At 39.7% G+C, this 22156-nt stretch overlaps 2 protein-coding genes across 2 annotated transcripts in view; one reads left to right on the plus strand and one right to left on the minus strand.

Annotated features, from left to right (window-relative positions):
* SLC25A21 (solute carrier family 25 member 21) overlaps positions 1–19555 on the minus strand; it is a 230537-nt gene extending 210982 nt beyond the window's left edge. The window contains exon 1 of the mRNA XM_079307683.1: positions 19380–19555. Coding sequence (XP_079163809.1) covers positions 19380–19446 — 67 coding nt within the window. The 5' untranslated portion in view covers positions 19447–19555. The remainder of the gene's footprint in view (positions 1–19379) is intronic.
* A 2153-nt stretch (positions 19556–21708) lies between these two features.
* Positions 21709–22156, plus strand: part of MIPOL1 (mirror-image polydactyly 1) — a 178926-nt gene continuing 178478 nt past the window's right edge. The window contains 1 exon segment of the mRNA XM_079307676.1: positions 21709–21752. The gene's annotated coding sequence lies outside the window, so the exon portion shown is untranslated.

The following is a 22156-nucleotide window of genomic DNA, read 5'->3' on the forward strand; positions in this document are numbered from 1 at the left end:
GTTCTGGTTTGTTTTTAAATGTATTTACTACTATCACATCCAGGCAGGTAAGTGTTAAAGGCAATGAGAAAACAATAGGAGGTTAAAGTATGCAATGCAATAAGAATGTTTAGCATGTCCTGACACTCCAGCTTCCCCCCCTCCACCGTTCAGGCATCTAATTGTTTGCTTTTCCTCCTACATACAATAATGAAGTGAACTACAATCAAAGTGTGATGACAAATGGTCCCAGGGTTTGCATTCTTTGGAATATATTGGCATTTGTAAACCAAAGAAGAAAGATAGATGTAATCAACCACCCTCTTATAAGAGAGCGATCTGGGAGAGTATGTTGGCAAAATCTTCAAACCACATTAAGCACTAATTTGAAAGTATGTTTGAAAGGAAGAAAGCAATGCCTCTAATACCAGTTTATTTGTATAACAACAACTAGAAACTGAACTTGCTAGACATATTTTGAAAGATGGAAACAATTAAAATGCATTAGTGATCTAAACAGGCACTGTATTTTAAAAGAAAATAACTTTAAACAATCAAGGTTACACATATCCACATTTTGTTGACTAATCCTCACCTTCTTTTTGATCTCCTAATATTTAGTACTTGTATTACATGGAAACATTGCATCTCGGCTTACAGAAATTCACAAGAGCTGTTCCTATGTACTTTTTGCCCGTGGAAAAAGAATGATACAGTATCATGGGAAGAAACCCATGAGCTGCAGGACAGCAATTTTTCTGCCTCCAGCATTAAAAACCTGGACCCTTCCATTAAAGAAATGGAGTGACCAGGTCACACCATGTCATCAATAGTCAGCTCCTATCACTAGTAAATAGAAATGGACAAAGTACACTGGGAGGACGACACATTATTCACATCTTCCTTTTTTCCCTTCCAGAAATGTTACTAAAGGATTTAGTATGGGAGGTGACTTAGCAAGGAAATAAATAATCAAATATTATTTTAAACAGTTTTAAATATTTCATATTTAAGATAAAATAAACCTTAAATAAGAGATTAACATAACCTGCATTTTTTGCAGTCATGTTCAAAATGCAATACTTCAGACTCCAGATACTGACAACCTCTCCTTAAAAACAAGGTAAAGTGATTCCAAAACCCAAACATGAACTGTTTAAAACAGTGATATCTTCAGATACTCACTTTTGACCTGCTGCAGTCTTACCAGGCCATCACAGACACATTGAAACTTCATAAAACATTATCATAACTTCATAACATGAATCTTCTTCTCCTTCTTTTGCATGCTTTGATAAGCATCAAAATTGTTGGCATTTATAAGCATCATCATTAGCACATTACCCCACATTAAACACACAATGAAACACACAGTTCATGCCCACAACATACTATTTCTATCTTTTGAAAGCATTCTTGCTGTTGCTCTTAGTCTTGATGATTTTATGTGCAGTGGAAATGTAGCTATAGAGAAGAATGATACAGATTTGGAGATTTCCCGATCGACTTTTGACTTCTTTGGTTTATATGAGCCATGGTTCCAATAATTACCTTTGATGGGAAATTACTTTTAATTACATATATAAATGTTTTAAGAGGTAGATTAATACTTTAAAAACCCAAACAAACAAAATCAATGGTGTAATCATTGCATATCAAACACTACTTTATAGACTCCAGAAAAAAAGAATCTATGTATCAGAATTTTCAAACAAGGTACAATAGAGGTGATGCTTTCCTAGTAGCAGAGTACTTGCATTTTAGGAACAAAATGATGGTAATAACTCCATGAAACAGTTTAATCATTCATTAAAGGTTAAATGGTAAAACACTGAAGAAAAAGAATGATAATCTTGATAACTCTTGATAATTGTAGCAATAGTCGCTATTGATACAGTGAGTGTCAAAGTGAAAGAGAGAAAAATTATATTAGATATTAGGAAGAGAGTGAGAGTGGTAAGGCACTGGAACAGGTTGTCCAGAGAAGTTCTGACTGTCCCACCACTGGAAGCATTCAAGACCTGTTTGAATGGGGGTCTCAGCAACCCAGTCTTAGTGGAAGGTATTTCTGCCCATGGCAGTGGTGTTGGAATTGTTGGTCTTTAAGGTCCCTTCCAACCCAAACCTTTCTATGATTTTTCAACTACAAATACACACAAGTACTGCTAGCATACTATATCCTGTAATATTTATATTGTAGTACTAGCCTGCAGCCAGTTTTCAGGAAATCCTTGCTTCAGAGGAAGAGAAAATAAATTAGTGAAATAGGATTTTGACAGGCAACAGAGAATCTGGACAACAAAATGTGAACGTCCTCTTTTAAATATTCATTTAAAGAACAAATGAATGCCAGATAGCTCTGCAGTTGTGAATAGAGTCTCAGGCACTAGAGAAAAAAGAAGATAGTATACACAGAACACAAATGTATAATATTTGGCCCCTCTTTGAAACCTGTTTCACATATTTTTGTGACAACTATTCAAACACCTTAAGTATCAAAGATGTGACTTGTAGGATAAAACAGGTAAGTTCTGGCAGTAACACATTTATATCTATTCAGGATTTAATAGGTGCTCAAATTTACTCTGTTCTGCTGAATTCTGCTAATAACTGTGTGAGCCACTAGGATGTGTATTAACAGATAAACATTCTCGTTCAGAGTTAAGAATAGAAGTGTAGACTGAAACCATCCAAGTGTAAAACTATTACTGGAGAGGGAAGGAAAACTCAAGGAGGAAAACTACAGGATTAAAAGTAAGAGCATGTCAGAATAACACAGGTATGTAATCTGCAAGGTTCTGCTAGTAAAAGCTTTAAGCAGCATTTGCTTCTATAGCTAACATCAATGCAAATAATAATAGAGCAAAACCAAAAAGCTAAGCCACAAGTAGTGGCAGTCAGACTCCAGACTGCAGTGTGCAATAGGCGCTGTGCAAGGTGATGGTACTGAGTGGGCACTGTGTCTGCAGGTGCAGGACCACCAAGGCCAGCATCTGGCTGCTTTCCAAACACAAGGCTAATGTTCCAGGTGTTCAGAGGCACTGTTCTGGCTCCACAAAGAACACCTCCATCAAGGTCTTTCAAACACAGAAGCCAAAAATTTGTGCTCCAATACCCATAACGTTAGTGACAATGTTTAAAAGTAATGTTTAAAAGTAACAGTTTCTATGAGTGTTTATAACATTTTCGTAACTACTATGAAAGCCTGTGAACTCCAGACTATAAGGCTCAAAAGCCAATTTTCTTCCATTTTAATCTAGAGCTGACACAGACATTATTCTATGAAAAAAAAAAAAAAAAAGTTATTTTTAATTTAAATATTTTTTAAATCAAGCATTATATAACAGAATTTTTCAACTAATACCATACTTCCCTGCAACCGTTACAGGCTCATGTTTAACTACTTCCAGTAGCTTCTTAATTTCAGTATTTTTTATCATAAGACATAATTATATTCCTGTTGAAAAGACTGTACATTGCACACCCCCTGCATGGTTAGGCTTCTGTTTGAATATATGATCTCAGCAAAAACAGAACAGCTTGAGCATCCCAGTAAGAAATTTGCTTTTGACTCCAAAAAAGACAGCAGAAAGCACAACACTGCCATCTCCACCTTAAATGCTGAAGTACATGTATCACACACGTCATCTAGTGAAAAGATTATAAAATATAGTGAACAAGAACACACACAAAGATTATAAACCTTTTGTCAGCAAATTTAGAGAACTACTGTCAGGCATAAAAATTAATTTTAGTCACCCAATGCAGTATACCAGTACACCATCAAACTCAACAGTCCCAAAGCCTAAAGGAGGCAGAGTAAGCAAGTTCTCAGCCTGTCCAGCCTCAGACATCAAGTGACTGGCATCAGAGAGAAGACATAACTGAAAATGTCTTATGCCTCGTTTTATCTGTCAGTGTTCTAGATGTGGTGGCTCTTCTAGCGATGGACTTACATGCAGGGAAGCAGATGACAACTGACTCAACTGTCATAGATGCAACTTGCTGGGGTTCTTCATCTCATATATATATTAAAGTGGGAGCAAAAAAAGGAGCCAAGTACAATATGAAGCCTGAAATACATTCCCCAGACCCTAACTCAGTTTAGGATGCATTCAGTGGCAAACCAGTGTTACAAAGAAAAGTCAATTAAGGTTCCTTGCAAAAAACCAAAAAAAAACCAAAAAAACAAAAAGCAAGAGGGAAAAAAAAGAGTGAAGCCTTCCTTTCCTCTTAATCCTCACACAAAGCTGAGCAAAGTCCTTTTTCCTGCTGTGGATTATTTGAATACTCATCTTCCTTTAATGGTATTTGTTAAAGCTTCGGGTTACCTGAGAAGCAGGTCCTACAAGGGAAAATATGGGAGGAGACAAACAGCTTCATTAGCTACCACAACAGAGCAAGCAAATTAAAATGCAGATGTGTGTTAAGCTTTGGGTGAAGTTCAGAAGAGGAAGTGCTCCTGGCACCCACTGCAGCCTGATCAAACAGGTAAGCAATCACACGAGCCTGCTGCTACCAGAGCTATTACCTTCTCTTCCACCACTGACTGGGAATTCCTGCCAGGTCCAGCAAATAAACCAAGAGAAAACTATCCTATCGAAAGCAATTAAGTTTCTGTCACTTAAGCTCCTTGGATCAGTTCCCTAAATGGTCAGCACCATTTCAAAGAGTTTGCTGATACAATAAGAACAGGCATAGATAAATAGCACCACCTCTCTTCTTCACAGGTCAATCAGGAACACTGCAACAGAAAACTATACTGTCAACTTAAGTGCACCCAGAATTTGGGCATAAGTGACACAAATGCTACTGAGATGACACCTATAAGCAGGATGAGAAAAGCATTCTTGCAGGTAGTTTTTGGCTAAGGAAAGAAACAGGGCTCATGAATTTTATCCTCACCAATAACAGAAGCTCATTGTACAAGCAAACAATAAATGGAAAATTTACAAAATATCAGACTGACAGGCACCCTATTTGGCATTTTAGTTTTGAAAATTGCTGGTGTACAATCAGATAGCACACAAGACTAACCCAGCCAAGGAGTGGTTTGGACAGGAAATTTCCAGAAAACAAGAAAGTTCAACATACAGAAAGTCCTTTCTTAGTAAATAGGGAATTTTCTTCAAAAGACAGTCTAAAACTCTAAGGAGTTTATTGCTTTAGGCTTTAGAATGAGCAGAAGGAACTGAGTGAATATATTTAATGACTACAAAAAGCATGGAAAAAGCTCAGGGCCTTCAACTATTTACCTAGTTTGTAGATGTGCAATAAAGGAATATTTTAACCACATACACAAGGAGATAAATTGGAGGAGATCACTGATGACAAATAATTTCCCCCATCACCAGGTTAGATACCATCAAGGTTCTGGCAAGAACACAGAGGAAAACAAAGCACACAATTGTATGGTCAGTGCATCCTGTCACTTAGATCCTGCTTGGCACAGATCAGGTTTTAGAAAAATATCTCAATCACATGATGTTCTACGCAAAAAGTATGGCCATCAGAGTTCTAGAAAAAAGTCAGGTTTGCTGAACAGAAGCAAAGCAAACTGAACTTTACTTCAATTAAATGGAAACAGACCTGGAAGGACGTTAGGACTTCAGATCACTGCCAACTTATAGCCTTCAAAATAGAGTGAAAAACCCCAAACATGTGCTGGACACCAAAAAATGGAAGGCAAATTGTGTTCAACTCAGCCCCAGAAGACAGATTTCAGCCTCCAATTGGAAGCCAGCTGAAGACGACCAATATAAAGGGGATACAAATCTCAACAGAAAACGTGAGAAATTGAACAAGTCACAGGTACTACAGAAAGAATAACTTCCAAGGCAACCACTGGCAATTCCCTTACATCACAGTTTGGAAGTCTGAACTAGAAAGTGAAGACAACACAGCAACACTGTTAGTTAAGTATAAAGAGACTCAGACAGAAGACTGCTTAGGTTTTACCTCACATCATACAATAAAATCAGGAGAGGTGGAGTCCATGAACTTGATGTCAGTGGAGATTACCATTTGCATTAGAAATAAACTATTTCCAGATATGCACCCCAGATCCTTTTGTAAAAGGCCAGTGAAGCCTGGTCCAAAACAAAATGGAGTCAATTGACTTTATATACCTAACTTGGGGTAAGAGAAGTAAAAAACTAAGAAGAATTTTGTCTGAGAAGTTCTAGAACTGAACAGGAAATATACATAGGTAACACTGCAGTCATTAAAGGATGGGAAAAGATGCCAGTGGTACATCAGAACAGCTCTCCTCCTTTCCTGCAGAAGTTTAAATTTGTTGGATGCAAAACTGTTGTATACAAGACTTGGTAGTTATGAGTTTTCCAGGAGATTTATGGAGCATCAGTGCATCAAACAGCAGTTGTTATCAAACATATTGTATCTGATCCAGGAGTACTCGACAACAGGTTGCACATTTTAGAAGTGCAAATTCAGTTTTCTAGATATTTCAGCTATGATCTCTACAACCTGTTACAGAAATTCCTTTTTCCCCCACAGATATAAATAGAGAATGTAAACTATAACAGAATATAATTAATTAGCTATCACAAAAGCCATTTCCTCCAGAGGTATTTCTTTTAAATGACAGCAAGTTTTCCAACATTTCATCCTAATGTCCAAATGCAGTTGGGCATACCAGTATGTCTTGTGCAAGATTTCATAGAGACATAACCTAATAGATTGTCTCAGATTTACAAGTAACTTTAAAAAAATAACATTTTTAATAGAGTTAGATTCAACAACTTGGGTGAGACGGGATCTTTGGTAGCCAACTGGACATCAGCAAAGGCACTACAATGCTTAGAAAGTTGTTGCCTGACTTCAACTGGACACTTCAGAGAATTCAAACCCACAGCCAGGAAAACAGTTTGGCAACAAGTCCATTCCTTTATACATACAGAGAGTTGCCACCTGGAGTTACTAATGAACATGCTGACATGCTGGACTTCACAGGATATGTGATACAGACCTAGGACAGTTCAGAAGAGATTCAGGGAGTGAAAACTTCCATTGATTTCAGTGAAATTGGGATACTGATTAGTCTCATGGTTCAGCTACCTACAGTTCCCCTAGAACTGAGGGATAGCAATTCCTCTAAAAGCACATATGTAAAGTTAACATGGAGTCCAGAAAACAAAGCAGTTAAAACCATTATTTCATTTTTCAGAAGACCACCAGAGCAACTTCATATACAGTTACACTCTCTCATATTTGATCAGTACCAGTATGCAAAAAACAATTTCAAGATTCAAAGACCTGTGAAGAGATCAAGAATGAACAAAACAAAAGCAAAACCAAATAAGCAAAAAAAATCCCACGTACTGCCCCCCCAACAAAAACTCAAACAAATTAACAAAATACCACCAAAATACAGCACAACCAAATGAAAAGAGAAAAAAAAAAAAAAAAAAAAAAAAAAAAACCCAAAAAAAAACCCCAACAAAAAAAAAAAAAAAAAAAAAAAAAAAAAAAAAAAAACCAAACCAAAAAAAAAAAAAAAACAAAAAAAAAAAACAGAAGAAAGAATTTGCTTGGTTCCTTGGTTTCTTGGGCTCAGTCACAGAAGATTCAAATTCTGTCCCTGGGCTCAAATCACCTGGGTCTGTTCTGAATTGCTCAGTTAGCAAGAGGCATCCAGGTTTTGCTTACACATAATGCAGTCAGTCCAAATCTTGCCCACAGTCAAAACTATTTATGCTGCAAACTCGAATATTGAAATGTTTACAAAACAATTAGCAAACATATAAAGTATGTTCAATTTTTACAAACAGTTCAATCATCATACAAAATGTAATGCAATTATTTATTTTTCTCTCTGAATTTAATCTCTTAACCAGAATAGAGTTTGTAGTCTAAACAAAGACAAAGCAAGCTATCCTTAATTCCAGTTGCAGTAGATAAGGTTTCAGCCCCATTGTTGAAAAGGAATTTGTTGAACATTGTCTCTCTCTAAGTTTTTTAATTCCTTACATGTTTTGCAATTGAGGTTCTAGGTGAAATGATAGATTAATTAAAATGTAGGAAACAAAGATTTAGATGTAAACAAGATTTAGACTGAACAGAAAAGGCCCAGTTTAGGACTTAGCTGGTAATGATTGTGATACCATCTCTACTTGACAGAAACTTTTCCCCCAAGGATGTTACATTTATTCAGCACACAGAATGCAAACAACTAAGTCTGACTAACAGAGTAGTATTTATTCTTTAAGGTCCTTGCTACTTCCACAAAGGACTACAGGAAAGGAAAAAATAAAAGAATAATAATGAAAAGAGCAAATTAAGGGAGTTAGAACCATCTCATCCTCCTTGCTCCCAGGTTTTTTTTTTCCTGTTTCTCTACAAGTTGCAGAGAACTTTCATAGAATCCCAGTAAAACTGTCTACTCTCCTTGCAGGTGTCTGGCTTGAGGCACATGAGAGGACTAATCATTCCTGCAAATCTAAGCACACCAAGTCTCTGAAGTCTTTACAGAAAATACTCAAGTAGCATAATGTGATTCATGCATAATCAATGAAAAAAAAGAGTCAGATTTTGTATGTGTAAGTGATAATATATGACATGAGAAGTTCATGAGTATTTAGATAGAATGCCATTATTTTTTCCATTCAGTGAAAAAAAATATAGATTATGAAAAGGAAAAAACCATTATGCAACAAAAGGTAAGATTACACTACACAAGCATAAAAGTTGTTGCACAAGGTACTTTGGTCAAGTTCCAAATGCAAGATCTGCAAGACTAAGCAAGTTACAAGTCCAATTAACAATGTTATGCATCAATTGATCAATATTCTTTCAATACATTTTAAAGAACATTTCTGAACTTAGAAAAATCTGTGTGTAGACAAATCTAACCACAACACTGTAAAACTGCCTTATCTGCAAAATTTTTACAATTTCATTCTATACGTGCTCTTATCTTCACACCATCAACTGACAAGTGACATTTTCAGAACATGTTTAAGGGCTATCTCTCAATTTTAAGACCACTCTCTTCTTGGTAGTCCTAAGAAGATACTTTTCTATTTATTTTCCAGAGTTATAATACATATTCCAAATCTTAATTCAGGAAGAAAAGAAAAATAATTTCTGCTTACAGTAAATGGCATCACATAGGTACTACACATTAATTCATAAGGTTTTTATTAGATTCATGCTGTACAAAATAGTTACTGCCCATGGTTACTGTAAATTCATCTAACAGCAAAAAGAAAGAATGAAATCTCCTTTTTCAGAAAGAGGATGAGCTCTCCTTTCGTTCCCAGTGTGAAAAATATTTTCATGCCATTGTTGATCCAACATCCACTCCTACCTGAAAGAAGAGGCTGCAAATACTGCAATTTCAGTTTTTCCCAGAAGAGGGCTACTCCAGTTCTAACTCAGCAGACTTCAACGAGATTACAGAAAAGTCCTGCATGTGCTGCCTAAACATAATAAGGTCCACTCTGCATAAAATACTTGTCAGCTCTGCTGCCCACGTCAGCCTTCCTAATCACAAATGACAGAAAATAATAAAAAATGCTGTTCCACAGAAACATTCTCGAGATCTGGCCAGAGGTAATTTTGCAGGTTGAGTGCTAACCATCTGAATAGTGTTTATTATACTGAACACTTGCATCAGCCCACAAAGTATCCATGCATCTCTTAGTACAATATTTAAGCTACAGTTTAAAATGGCAGTTCAGCAACTCAGTAACTTGCTTATTTAACTAAACACAATAAAACCCAGTATATATAAACTTCAAAAGACTGAAGATAGTAATTGTTTTCATCTGTAAATCAATACCTTCTCAAAAGTCAATATTGATAATCATGATGATGAAGTACTGAGACTTTTGAAAATGTTGTTTACTATCACATATGAAGCCCTCATAGTCATCCACACTATGAGGTGCAGTAGGTGCATCTTGAGAAGCTTTTACTTGTTCAAAACCAGAAAGTAGTAAAAACATTTGCAACTGTTATGCCCTATGATGCAGTCTTCAACTGATGCTACATTTTAAGGTCTACCATAATCTTTACCAAGTTTTGAGGCAGCTATAAATGGTCTGGTAAATTTGGTTTTGAAATCAATGAACTTTTAAAGAAATCTGTTTTCCATTTAGCTCTGCGACAAGACACAATATTTTCATTTGTAAACATGCTGTTTTATAATCAAACATTTTCTGGTTTTGACAGTTGTCTGAAATAAAATCTACTGAACTCTAATAATTTTCTTTAAAAATAAAGCAGTACCTTTTCAACATAAATCTTTCAATACTTTCTGCACTGCTCCAAAATCTAACATATATGGAAAGATTTTAAGGAAAATTTGATCGAGTGTCCAAATATAACTTTACTTTAAACATTAGGTCATCTAAACATCTGTCTCCAATATATCCCTAGGGATTTAAATCAAAAGTCTGCTAAACATGTACAATCATTTTGAAAATAAATAACAGAACAAATTCAGTCTTGATTATGATTATCATGCTTTTTAAAAGGAAACATTTATTCTAATAAGAAAAGTCTGAACTAGTTTAAACTTTATGGACATTAACTTAGAAGAGTTTCATACTCTAAAAAGACATTTCTTTCAATTTAGTCTAGTCCCTAATAACATTCATGGGTTTATATCTGCAGAAAGTCTACATGTTTTCTTCTTCCCTTTTAGAAATGCCTAATAAATAAGCTTTTTTTCTCATCATATTAAAAAGTGAAATTTTACAGAAAGGAGAAAAATTTGCTAAAAATCAACAGAAAATATTTGTTTTCTTTTCCTCATCTGGGATGGCCATCATCATATTTCACAATAAGGAAAAATATGCCAGCATATAGCATATTGATACTTATTTTCCTTCACTGCTTAGAAAAAAACACAATAAAGAGTGTTTTAAGTAAGGACTGTCTCATTATCCAGACAGCATTACAGTTTTGCCTTGAAAAATTTTTACTAAGAGGTATAATAAATAAGTGGCAGCCATGTTCCCCCTGCTTAATGCAACAGCCCCAGTCCCCTTCAGAATCCTAATTCCATTTAGGATAGGAGAATTAAGCACTTGCCTGCAAACACAGTACTTTCTTAAAAGCTCCATTGCTTTGGCTCTGCAATAACCAGAGACTTGGAGATGAATGAAGAGCAGAACTGCAAAAATTCTCAAAGCTCTTATATTCTCTCAGGAGTCTTTTAAGCTCAGAATATCACCCATTCCTCTAAATAACTCCTCTTTTTGATGATGCACTGATCCTGAGATGAACTAGTATAGCAACCCAGAGACAACAGATGCTACCAGGAATATGATGACAGAAGCACCTAAAATGGGTACCAAACACAATGTTTTAAATGTTCAGCATGAACAAAATAAGCTCTCTTGCTTTTCACACTATTATGCAATTCTGACAAAATTAAGGTGCACTCACAAAATTGTGCTGCCACTGATCAGCATCAATAGTAAGGTAAAGTCTTTTAAAACAAACTTTTCTAAAAACCTATAAGCAACCTGACACTTTGTTTTCTACTTCTTGCCATAGGATTATGTCGTGCACCTGTGCACACCACCACATGCAAAGCAGCATTGCAAACCTGCCATGTAACCAACCTAAATACCCCCAGTGTGTCATCACAAATCTCAAGCATTCATAACTTCATGGCTCAGGTCTAAAAATCCATCTAAAGATCAGGAGCACTATCTTTACTGTATGGTTCTTAGAACATCTATAGTTGATAATTCCAAGCTTTAATGCCAAAACACTGAGGATAAGATTTGGTTTTAAACTGAAATTACAGTCAAACTTTCAAATTCAGAAATTAATCGCATGCTCCACAAGCTGGAAGTGACATCAAATATCATAGAATCCATAATGAAGAGTTAAATTTTGTTTCGGTGTCTCTGATTGTGGCAGTTAGAACCTTTCTTTTCTTTTTTTTTTCTTTCATCGTGCCCTTCATGTTTTATTGAGTTCAGTATGTTATCTGGAGCCAACCATGAAGACAGAGTTGAGTGATATTGGTTACACATTCAAAATATGTACTAATTTTGAAAATCAACCGTCTAACTAAATATTAGAAACAAGTGTTAGTAATAGAAAAACAAGTAAGCCTTAACCCCATTGCAAAGCCACTCAGAATTGGCTCTAAGAAGAAGTGAAATAAACAGTACAAAGAATTTTCTAAAACTGAAAGGGCTGCTAAGACTCTCATTTGCTTTTGGGAGTGTTGCTCTTTGGGGGCACCAGCCACGCATCTGCATATTTCAGGATAATAAAAACAGTAAAAAGTCCAGGAAACTAGGATAACACACTGAACTGGGAAATGATTCATTGACTAAAGACTAAAAGATGACCCATAAACTGTGTTTCCTGACAAAAATTGATGGATTGAAAATGATCCAGAGGGAAAACAAAAGCAGCTGTTAACAGAGTAGTTCGGTGATTGAAAAGCAGATCTAAAAGCCAATTGCTCCTGTATTTTCTTCCCTACTGTGTGGGTGTGACTTCTTAACAACATTCAGACTCTTGCAGTTATTTTCTCATCAGAAAACCACCACTGTAGACAACTGAAACATTAATTACCTGTTCCAGATTTGGTGCAATGATATCTAACTGTAATGATTCCCCAGGAGAAGCCAGGATGCAGAAAAAGTGGCAAGTACTTACCCTGTAACTACTCTACTTTCAACACACCCAAAACAGCTGACCTGTAGTACAGATTTTCTGAAGAGAATGTACTATCTTAAAATGGTTGATATTTAATACTTTCTTGCACAAATAATAATTAGACATCAGAAAGTTTCATATTATAAAAACCAATATTGATTTTCTTTACCCAACAACAGGACCAGTGTTGGTTTCCACAGGCAGCAAATATCAATTCATCTCCTCCAAAGAGAAAAAAATTAACTGTATTTTTCAAGTCCAGTTAACTTAACAGTCAAAGTTGACAGATATTATGCACAGAGAAAAACCAGAATCAATTATAATTTTCTCTTCTAGAACACAGCCACAGAAAAAAATTATCAAAAATCTGCTATCAAAAATCATGCTTTGTGGCTATATGTTAGAATTTTATTCTTACTGCATAATAAATTTTTTGTTACAACAATTTAACATGGATTTGAATATGTACATCAGTCACTAAGCACAACTGATGAAACAATAAACAGTAATAAAACATTTTTCTTTATGCCAATAGAATCTTGGCTTATAGAAGCTGTAACAGCTCCAGAATTGTCTCTGCAGACAAAGCATTTTTTGCCCATGAATTTTACAACAGGCATGTTCCTGTATTAATTATTTTGACAACTTACATGCTTTTACATGTATAACTATTCCACGTTATTTAACTTTAAAAGCTGACAACAAAATTTTATAGCTTATTTTGAAGTGTGTATAAAGCTTTTATGCTTTGCTGTAGGTCTCTTTCCTGCAAATACTTGAAGAAAGTTAACAGAGGCTTGCAGCAGTGTGTATGTAACACAGCAATCTTGCCTTTGGTATTGAGAGCTTGATGACAATTCTGCAATATTGGATAAAATCTATGCTAAAATTAAAATCACCAAGACTCAAATTTCCCACTGTGGAAATCAGTAGCTATTTGCATATTGATTATACCGAGACACTAATATATCCCAAGTTTTTTATTTTTATATGGAACCTTAGCATTACAATCGTCTACTAACCTCTACCAGTGATACATCACCACTTACAGTTCTTGTGGTTAATTCAGTGAAAGTCAAATTCAGTCCCATTAGGTTGTGCAGTACACATATGAAATCAGCATTTATTGATCATTATTTATTTGACATCCTTATGCTTTTATTTCCCATATTATCATTCAAAATTACATATGCTTATCTTCTTACCTGCAACAGCTTCAACATACATTTTTATTGCTCTGCCACATGTAGAAAAAGCATCTTAGCATCTTATTGTAGTATTGCACTGCCATCTTGTGGGCAATAGATTGAATGAGTGCAAATAACTTCATTATTCCTTTTCTGGGTGAGAAGTTGGTCATTTCAACAGGTTTGGGGTTTTGTGGAGAATGGGGGATAAGGGGTGAGGTATTTGAGAAAAAGCTTGTTTTTGTAAAAACAAAAGAAAATTTATAATCTTGGAACAAAGACACACTTGGAATTATGAGCTTGCTGCAGGATTCTGGTGAGTACCAGAGCAAGTTTGACATTTAATCCCTAGGTTCAACAAGCAGTTTGGTATGAGCTGTATCTAAATCCACAGACCAAAATATTCTTCTTTTCAGAGTCCCAGTTTCTATAGAAAGTACTAAGCACACTACAGGCATCGTAACATGTTAGAAATTACTAAAATTCTTAGTTTCTGTCACTGTTACATAAACATGTAAATTTTACCTCGTATCTTAACCACCATATAAAAGCTATTACTTTAAAATAAAAATAAAAATCCCCAAACATAGCTTGAAACACATTTAAGAGCTCCAAATGGCTGTTCATGAGTGGTTAGTAGTGCAATGACCACTCACACATGATCAGCTCACCCTAAACACTCCCTGGGCAGAGACAGAGGGTTGAGGCCAATGGCTCTGTGTCCAAGTGGAGGCCAGTGACGTGTGGCATCCCTCATGGCTCTGTCTTGGGACCAGTGCCCTTCAGTGGCTTCACCACTGGCACAGACAGTGAGACCTCAGCACATATGCAGATGACACAAAGATAATTTTCCTGCTGTTTTGAGTGCTTCCTGCACATCTACCATGCTCCTTCTCCCATTCACAGGGACCAAATAACCTAAGGTGTTTCACAGAGCATGCTGCCTACATACCTTGTCATGATTTTTGTCTGCCTAACACCTCTTGCAACAGGAAGACCAAACACTGGTTTTAATACTGGATTTGCACTTGACAGTCTTTGTTTGACAAGTGGCTTTCCTGCTTATAGAGCTGGTTCAAAGAAGTTGCTGTTCTGTAGGTTAATCAACATTGTCTACTCCTGAAATAAAACACCTCTCAAGAGAAAAGGTTTGGACTTTCAAAGGAGCTTAAGAGAATTAGACTCCCAAATCCTATTAGGTTTCAATGCAGCTTGAAACCTAACACCTCAAAAAAAATTTTTTTAAAAATATATTAAAAAGATCGAAGCTGAAAAGCACAGAGAATAAGAAATCCTGCTGTTTAATGAAAATATGAGGAATAGGGGGAAAAAAGAGAATTAATTATCTCTATGAAGTAATTATTTTATTTTAAAGCTCATTTTGTTCTAAATTTTCCATATTCCTTTTACAGTAATTAATTTTGAAGTACATTTTCATTTATTAAATGGATTTAGACAAAGGGACACATTGAATTTTCAGCAGAAAAGTACTTAAAATTGGTTAAATATTACACATCTGAAAAACATCATCCTTGTATTTACCACATTCTAAAGATATGAAATAAATTATTCAAAATTTTAACTTCAAAATTTAAAATGTTTATAGGTTATCTGTACATACATGGAAGAAAGAGAGGTGATCATACAACTAAAAATATATAATAATAATAATAATAATAATAATAATAATAATAATAATAATAATAATTTTATTTATGTTACCTGTGGTTTTAGCTAATTGTTTCCATCTGCAATATTTTGTTATTAAAAAACATGAACACACCTATATCAAGTAGAAGCATCCTAAAACCTTCAGGATATTTAGCCACCTGCCTTCACTGTGCCAGGGGCATCTGTGCAATTGTTTATGACATTTGCATTTCATCATTCACACTGACTCTACACTGTTACAAGGATGTCTTGACAAATTAATCTGAGTATCACATAACATACTTTGCACTATTTAGTTCCTCTCTATGAGGAAAGAAATATCCATTGACTTTGTATGCAACACTATTGTTTTAATTTCTGCCTTTTCCATACAGGCAGGCAAAACAAGGATTTTTTTTATCTCTGTGTTTTAGAGAAACAATTCTTGTGACTTGAACCCTGCATTGACTGAGCTTCTCAAATAACCTTTTGAAGAATTGTTATAATTCTAAGGAAGTCAGAGGCTCCCAAGTTGTTCTTTTCACTGTGATCCTTACAGTTTAAAGCTGATTTTCTGTTTAATTTTTGCTATAAATTCCACACATGCCTTAGCTTACTAATTAACCACTAGAGAAAAGGAGTGTGCCTGCAGTTCCCTGCACAAGCAGGGCCTGAACTCATTAACGAAGTGTCCCAATTTCTTTTCAATAAAAGTCTTCTCCTCACTATTGTCAAACACCCAGGCAAGCAAACAAAACCAAGCATTTTGAATTATGCTATTAACCTTCATTGAGGCATCTGAAAGATGGGAACAAACAACACCAGCAGAAGAAACATAAGCCTAAGACTAAGATTTTGTTCATATTTAAAATTTCATTCACTCTCAAGAAGCAGAGCTTTCCATTCCACATGAAGTCAGATTACAAGCCACATGAAAGCAGACACAGACAAAGTATGCAAGACATCTGTCTTGCTTGACTTTTACAGTTCAATTACAGCAGAGAGCTGTTCAATGACTCTGACAGCCAAAGGTATGCTTATATATTTTTTCTTGAAACACTGAATACTTTCATTTCTCCTTCTTCCAGCATGCCAGTATCTTCCATTTTATCAGTCCTGTAGACTAGGGGTCATGCTTGATTTCTTTCCTTCTTTCTCTTCCCCTGCCTTTATAAAGTCCATGAACAAGTCCTGGCATCTTCCATGAAGCACCAAAAAATCCCTTTCTTCCTGTTCTGCCAACTTAGGCTTATCTCTAATAATTTTCCACTCAACCTAGCAGAATTTCTTCTTATCAGATCCTTTTGCATCAGACATGCAGATGCTAAATAACCACTCATTTTACTTATGCAGGCAGTATTTCTGACCTTTCAATTACACCTATTGAGCTCTGCCATTCAACCATCTCAACACTTTCCTGCCATTGCTTTGACAGAGTCCAACTCACAGAGTCTCTCTTAGAAACAAGCTTAATTAAGGATAATTTCCTTTTGGGATTTTTTTGTTTGTTTTTCTGTTTGTTTATTTGTTTGTTATATTTGGAGCTTTTTGGGGTTTTGATGGTTTTTTTAGTTTTGTTTTAGAGGATTTTTTTTGTGGGTTTTTCTGTTTGGTTTTTGGTTTGTTTGTTTGCTTGTTTGTTTGTGGTTTTTTTAGTTGTTTGGTTTTGCTTCTTTCTAAATATCAGGCTGTGGTACAGAGAGCAAACACACCCTAGGATTTCTGTGGCATTCACTTGAGGCCAGGAAACAGAACAAAACATCTGCAAGAGTCCTATGTCCTTCTGCAGAGACAGCCAAAAGCAATAAAGGGTGGTCGAAGTAATATTGGGACACTAAGGTCAGGAAACAAACTCAATCCTTTTCTTCTTGCTTCCACCTTTTCCATGTTGGATCTCCACTTTCCTAAGAAATTTAACCTTTAGACTGAAAACCTCAAAACTCCAGCCTTCATCTTCTTCTTTCTCTATAAATTAGCAGGAAAAAAACATCACTGAATTTTAAGCATCTGTCAAGCAAGTTTTCACATTTCAGCCATTTCCCTCTCATGCGCCTTAGAGGTCCCATTTGAAGCACACATTTAAAAATCCCCTGGTACAACTTTATAGTGTTGTTCAGATTTTGACAATAATCATTACTGGTTTATTTCAAAACAAATTAATAGAAACTTTTGCACAAATTTAAGGCTAATGATGCTGCTAAGGGACTTGCCTGCCTGACAGTAGATTAACTAAAAGGTTGCAAGCTTCTTTAACATTATGCTTCTGGACTAGATACAACAGGCCTCTCACATTACACTTTTTTTAAAAAGTATTGCATGCAGATCAATTATCTCCTTGAAATTTTTTTCACCCTAATACTGATGCCTACCAGAGTACCAAATATTTCTTATTTATCTAAATGACAATTTTCTTTCTGCTGTGTTAGGCAATCTGCTCTTCTACAAAGAGAGCCTGTAACAAAATCAGACTCCTGCCAGAGGATGGTAACATGGTGCACTAGATCAGTCTGAATCACTAAGGCACAGGCCAACTTCTAAGGACAGATAAATCTGTCATCTTGCAGAAGATACCTCAGTAGTTCTTCAGGTATGAAGGGTTTTCAACAGCCTAGGGCAGATTGAACCTTTCCATTCTCATATGTGGGTAGTACTAAGCAGGATCTAAAAAGCCTTTAGAATTTTGAAGGCTGCAGAAAAGCTTCATGAACAGTCATAGAATACACTGGAAGGCCTGGGACAGCAGCCATACAATACACTGGGACAGGAGACTGCCTCCACTTCTGCTATGGCATGTCTTGCTGTCAAAGGATGAAAACAAAGGGCATACAGAGTCACTAGCATGAAAGTGCTCAAATGTGTGTTGGTGGCAGGAATGCATAGAAGTGGATTTAGCGGTACCAGGGGAATTACAGGGAATGGAACACCAGCTCACATGTAGTGCCACAGCCACACAGGTCTCAATCACAGGAGAATTTTTCTTGTGCACATTACACTGAAGCATCACATAAGACACAGCAACACTGCCATGTAGCTCTTCTCTATCATGTGAAACATAATACAATACACAGCATTTTGACCTCAGAAGAGACACTAAGGAACACCTAAACACACAGTACATAGTTGAAATATTAACAGGATTTACATATACAGACTGAAAGAGTAGGATCTTGTGTTAAAATCCCTATACTGCAGGCTGATTCAAGTATTTCAGTTTCACTGAGATTTAGATAGGAAACTTGTAGAATTGAAAGCAACACTTTCACTGCTAAACAGACGTGTACGATTTTGACATTTGTAGTTTGCAGTACAAATAGACTACACAGGAAATAGTAACGTCGCCGTTCCTGAAAGTATTTTTAAAACCCCACAGAAACGCATTTCCACTGTAGCCCTGCATTGGTTTCTCTGTAACTCAGCGACGGAGAGTGCCACGGGGAAGGCGCCTGAGCAAGCCAGCCGCGTTTTCCGTCCCGTGTCCCGGCGGCGGAGGCGGATCCGCGCCGTTCGCTGCCCCGAGCGCGGCTCCAGCCCGGGGCCGGCCGTGCGGCAGAGCCGCGCTCGGGCACCGCCGGCGGCCGCCGTTGGAGGGGCCCGCCCGCCCTCTTATCGCCAGAGGGGCTGCAGGGCGTGCGCGGCGCAGATACCCGGGGAACCAGGGAGCGCTCCTTCCCCCCTGCCCCGCCGGCCGCCCGAGCACCGTACAGAAGCCGCCCCGGGACCCCCGGGCTCGGGTCCTCTCCGGGCCCGCCCGCGCCGCCCGGCGGGGGAGGAGCCGCCGCTGAGCCGGTTCGCTCCCGCCGCCCGAGCAGCGCGGAGAGCGGGAGGCGGCGCGGCCGCCGGCGCCTCAAGTTGGGGGAGCGCCGGCGTGGGACGGGCAGACCCTTCCCGCCCACGAGGAACGCGCCCACTCACCCGCCGAGCCTCCGGCGACCACTTGGTGAGAGGCCTCCTGCAGAAAGCCCCGCGGCTGCCGAGCCATCCTTGCCCGCGAGAGGCAGCTGGCGCCGGGAGAGCGGTCCGAGCTGGGCCGAGTCCGCGCTGGGCGGGGGGCAGAGCCTGGGGCCGCGGTTATCTGAGGGCGGGAGGGGGACCGCGAACGCCGGGGGCGGTGGCGCCGGGCTGCGCGGCCCCGCCGCGGCCTCTGGCAGCCGGCCCCGGGCAGAGGGCGGCCTCGGCAGCGCCCGGGCTCGCAGCGGCGGGCGTCGCTTCCAGCCGGGAGAGCGGCGGCGTCTCTCCGAGGGCAGAGCCGGAGCGGCCGGCGCTGCCATCGCCCAGGCTGCGGCGGACAGCGAGGCTGTGGCACTGACGGTGGGAGCGCAGCCGGTGTCCTGCTCAGGCTCGGGCCGTACGCTCCCCCTCGGGGCTGTCATACAGCGCACATGCTGCTCCCGCACCCCTTTAACACCCGCACATCCTCTGCTGCTCAGCTCCTAGGAACGGGCGGTGGTGCCGCTGGGCTCACAGGCTCTTTTTGAAGACTACTGTCCTTTTAAAACCTTTAGTCTAAAGGTTGGCTCCAGCTCTTCGATGTTCAAAGGACACGGGTATTTTGTCACTTGGAAAGTAACTATTACATGTGTTACACGGACCTGTTGGCCCATCTTAGTAAACAGAACGGTGACAGGGCACGGGCTGTAAGTGGAGGGGCACAGCGGCATTGCCGACAGCCCCCAGCGCTGCTTTCGGCAAGGCAAGTCTGCTTTTTGCAGAAGATGCCCGAGTACAGCGTGGGGGACAGCATGGGCTCATCCCAGAGGCAACACCATTGAAGGGCAAGACAGCTCATAGGAGTATTCTGATACATTAGTTTGCAGAGGGTCTGCGAGTGTTTTGTGATAGTTTAGCCACAAATGTTGCTAACTGGCTAAAGGTTACAAGCTTGAAAGGCAATGTAACCTTATGTAAAGTAGAACAACGATCACAGGAAAACAACGGGTTTATTGCTACTGAAAAGGGTGGGAACGTAGGAAATATACAGAGATGAGCTAATAAAGTGTTAAAAGACCAGGACCCTAATTGCAAAAAGGAATAATAGTCAAGTATAGCGTTCAGTTACATAACTTGAATGCATCAGCAAATAAACAATAGCATGAATTTTTGATCTATGTGGGAGCTGAGTACAGATTGTTGTGGGAATACAGAATAACTCCTTTAAATTAATAAACCTTGAAACTGCTGACCTTTAAGTAATTAAAATCTCAACTTCAATGTTTCATTAACATTTGCCTTAGTTCCCTTGGTTTGGCTTCTTGAGGCTGCTGCTCAATAAATACTCCTGGATGATCAAGTCTCCAGTGTTTCCTATCATCAAAAAGCAGATGCTGAAGCATCACCACTTTTTTATTTCAGAGAAGTGTCTCCCTGGGCAATGTTCCCATGGGTACAAATAGCTAATCTAGTATTAAGGTGGACTTTGCTACAGTAATTCGGCAGCAAAGAGAATTTGGAGCCGATCAGAGGGTGGAGAAACTGGTCAGATAGATTTATTTTCTGCGGAAGGTGTCCCTGCATCAAAGATAAGGTTTATATGAAGAAAGTGAAAAATAACGGTCAGAGTGCGTGTAAGTTTCATAGATGTTCACACAGTCATAACACCTGGTCCTTAAAATACCCAAGCAACCTCTGCTGTTGTTAGGAAACTGTTAAAGTTGTTTCCCAATATTCAAACTCCCTATCTATACCCTTAGTTTATTTTCCTAAATGAAAATCTCTTTTACATTTGGCACATCTCCCTTATTTTCCATCTACCCATTCCTCCCTCCCTACAAAGGGCAACCTCCCCAGTGTGCAGGTTTCCTAAAGCATTTCTAGGCTTAATCCTATTTCCATATGGCCTCTTCCCAAACCACTACATGAGCGCCACTCCATTATCTTCCTCGACATCCCTGGCAGGGTCTGTCTCCATATGTGCTTACTGCGTCCATCCTGGGCAGTGCAGTGCAGCACCCGCAGTGCTCACACTCCGTGATGGAATCTACAACTGGCTGTGCGGGGGCAGGACGGGCAGGAGACACATCCCAAAAGCAGCGCCTGCCGCTGCCCGCCCGGTCCCGGTCCCGGTCCCGGTCCCGGTCCCGGTCCCGGTCCCGGTCCCGGTCCCGGTCCCGGCGCGCCGCCTCTCCCGCCGCAGGGCGGCGCCCCGCCTGGCCCCGGCCCCGCCGCCTGGCCCCGCCCCCGGGCCGCGGCCCCGCCGCTGCGCGCTCCCGAGGGCGGCGGGCGCGCGCGCCCCTCCCCCGTCCGCCCGCGGCTTTGTTGCGGAGGCGGCGGCGGGGCCGGAGCGCGCAGGTAACGGGGCGGCGGGGCCGGGTCGGGGCCGCCCCGCGGCGCTCGGGTCGGAACTCGCCCCATCCTCTGCGGCTCCGGGGCTGGGCGGCCGCGGCGCGTCCCGCCGAGGCTGCGTTAGGTCGGGCCGCTCTGCCCCCAGCGCCTCCCCGCGGGCGAGCGGCCCTGCCCGGCCTCCTGCGCCGGGTCCCGCGCCGCTGACCGGCTCTGGGTGCCGCGGCAGCGCCCGGGCTGGGTTAGCGGGACCTCCCGTGGCCGCCGCGCCACCCGGCTTAGCGCCCGCTCCGCAGCTGCAGACCGGGGAAGCGAGTTTCCGTGCGGGGATGCGCGATTTGCAGCGGGAAGGGGCGGACTGCCTCCACCCGGGAGGGCAGCGCTGGGATGGGAGCCGGGACAGCCCGAGATGG

This window comes from Erithacus rubecula (genome assembly GCF_903797595.1).
Source record: "Erithacus rubecula genome assembly, chromosome: 6".
Taxonomy (NCBI): Eukaryota; Metazoa; Chordata; class Aves; order Passeriformes; family Muscicapidae; genus Erithacus; species Erithacus rubecula.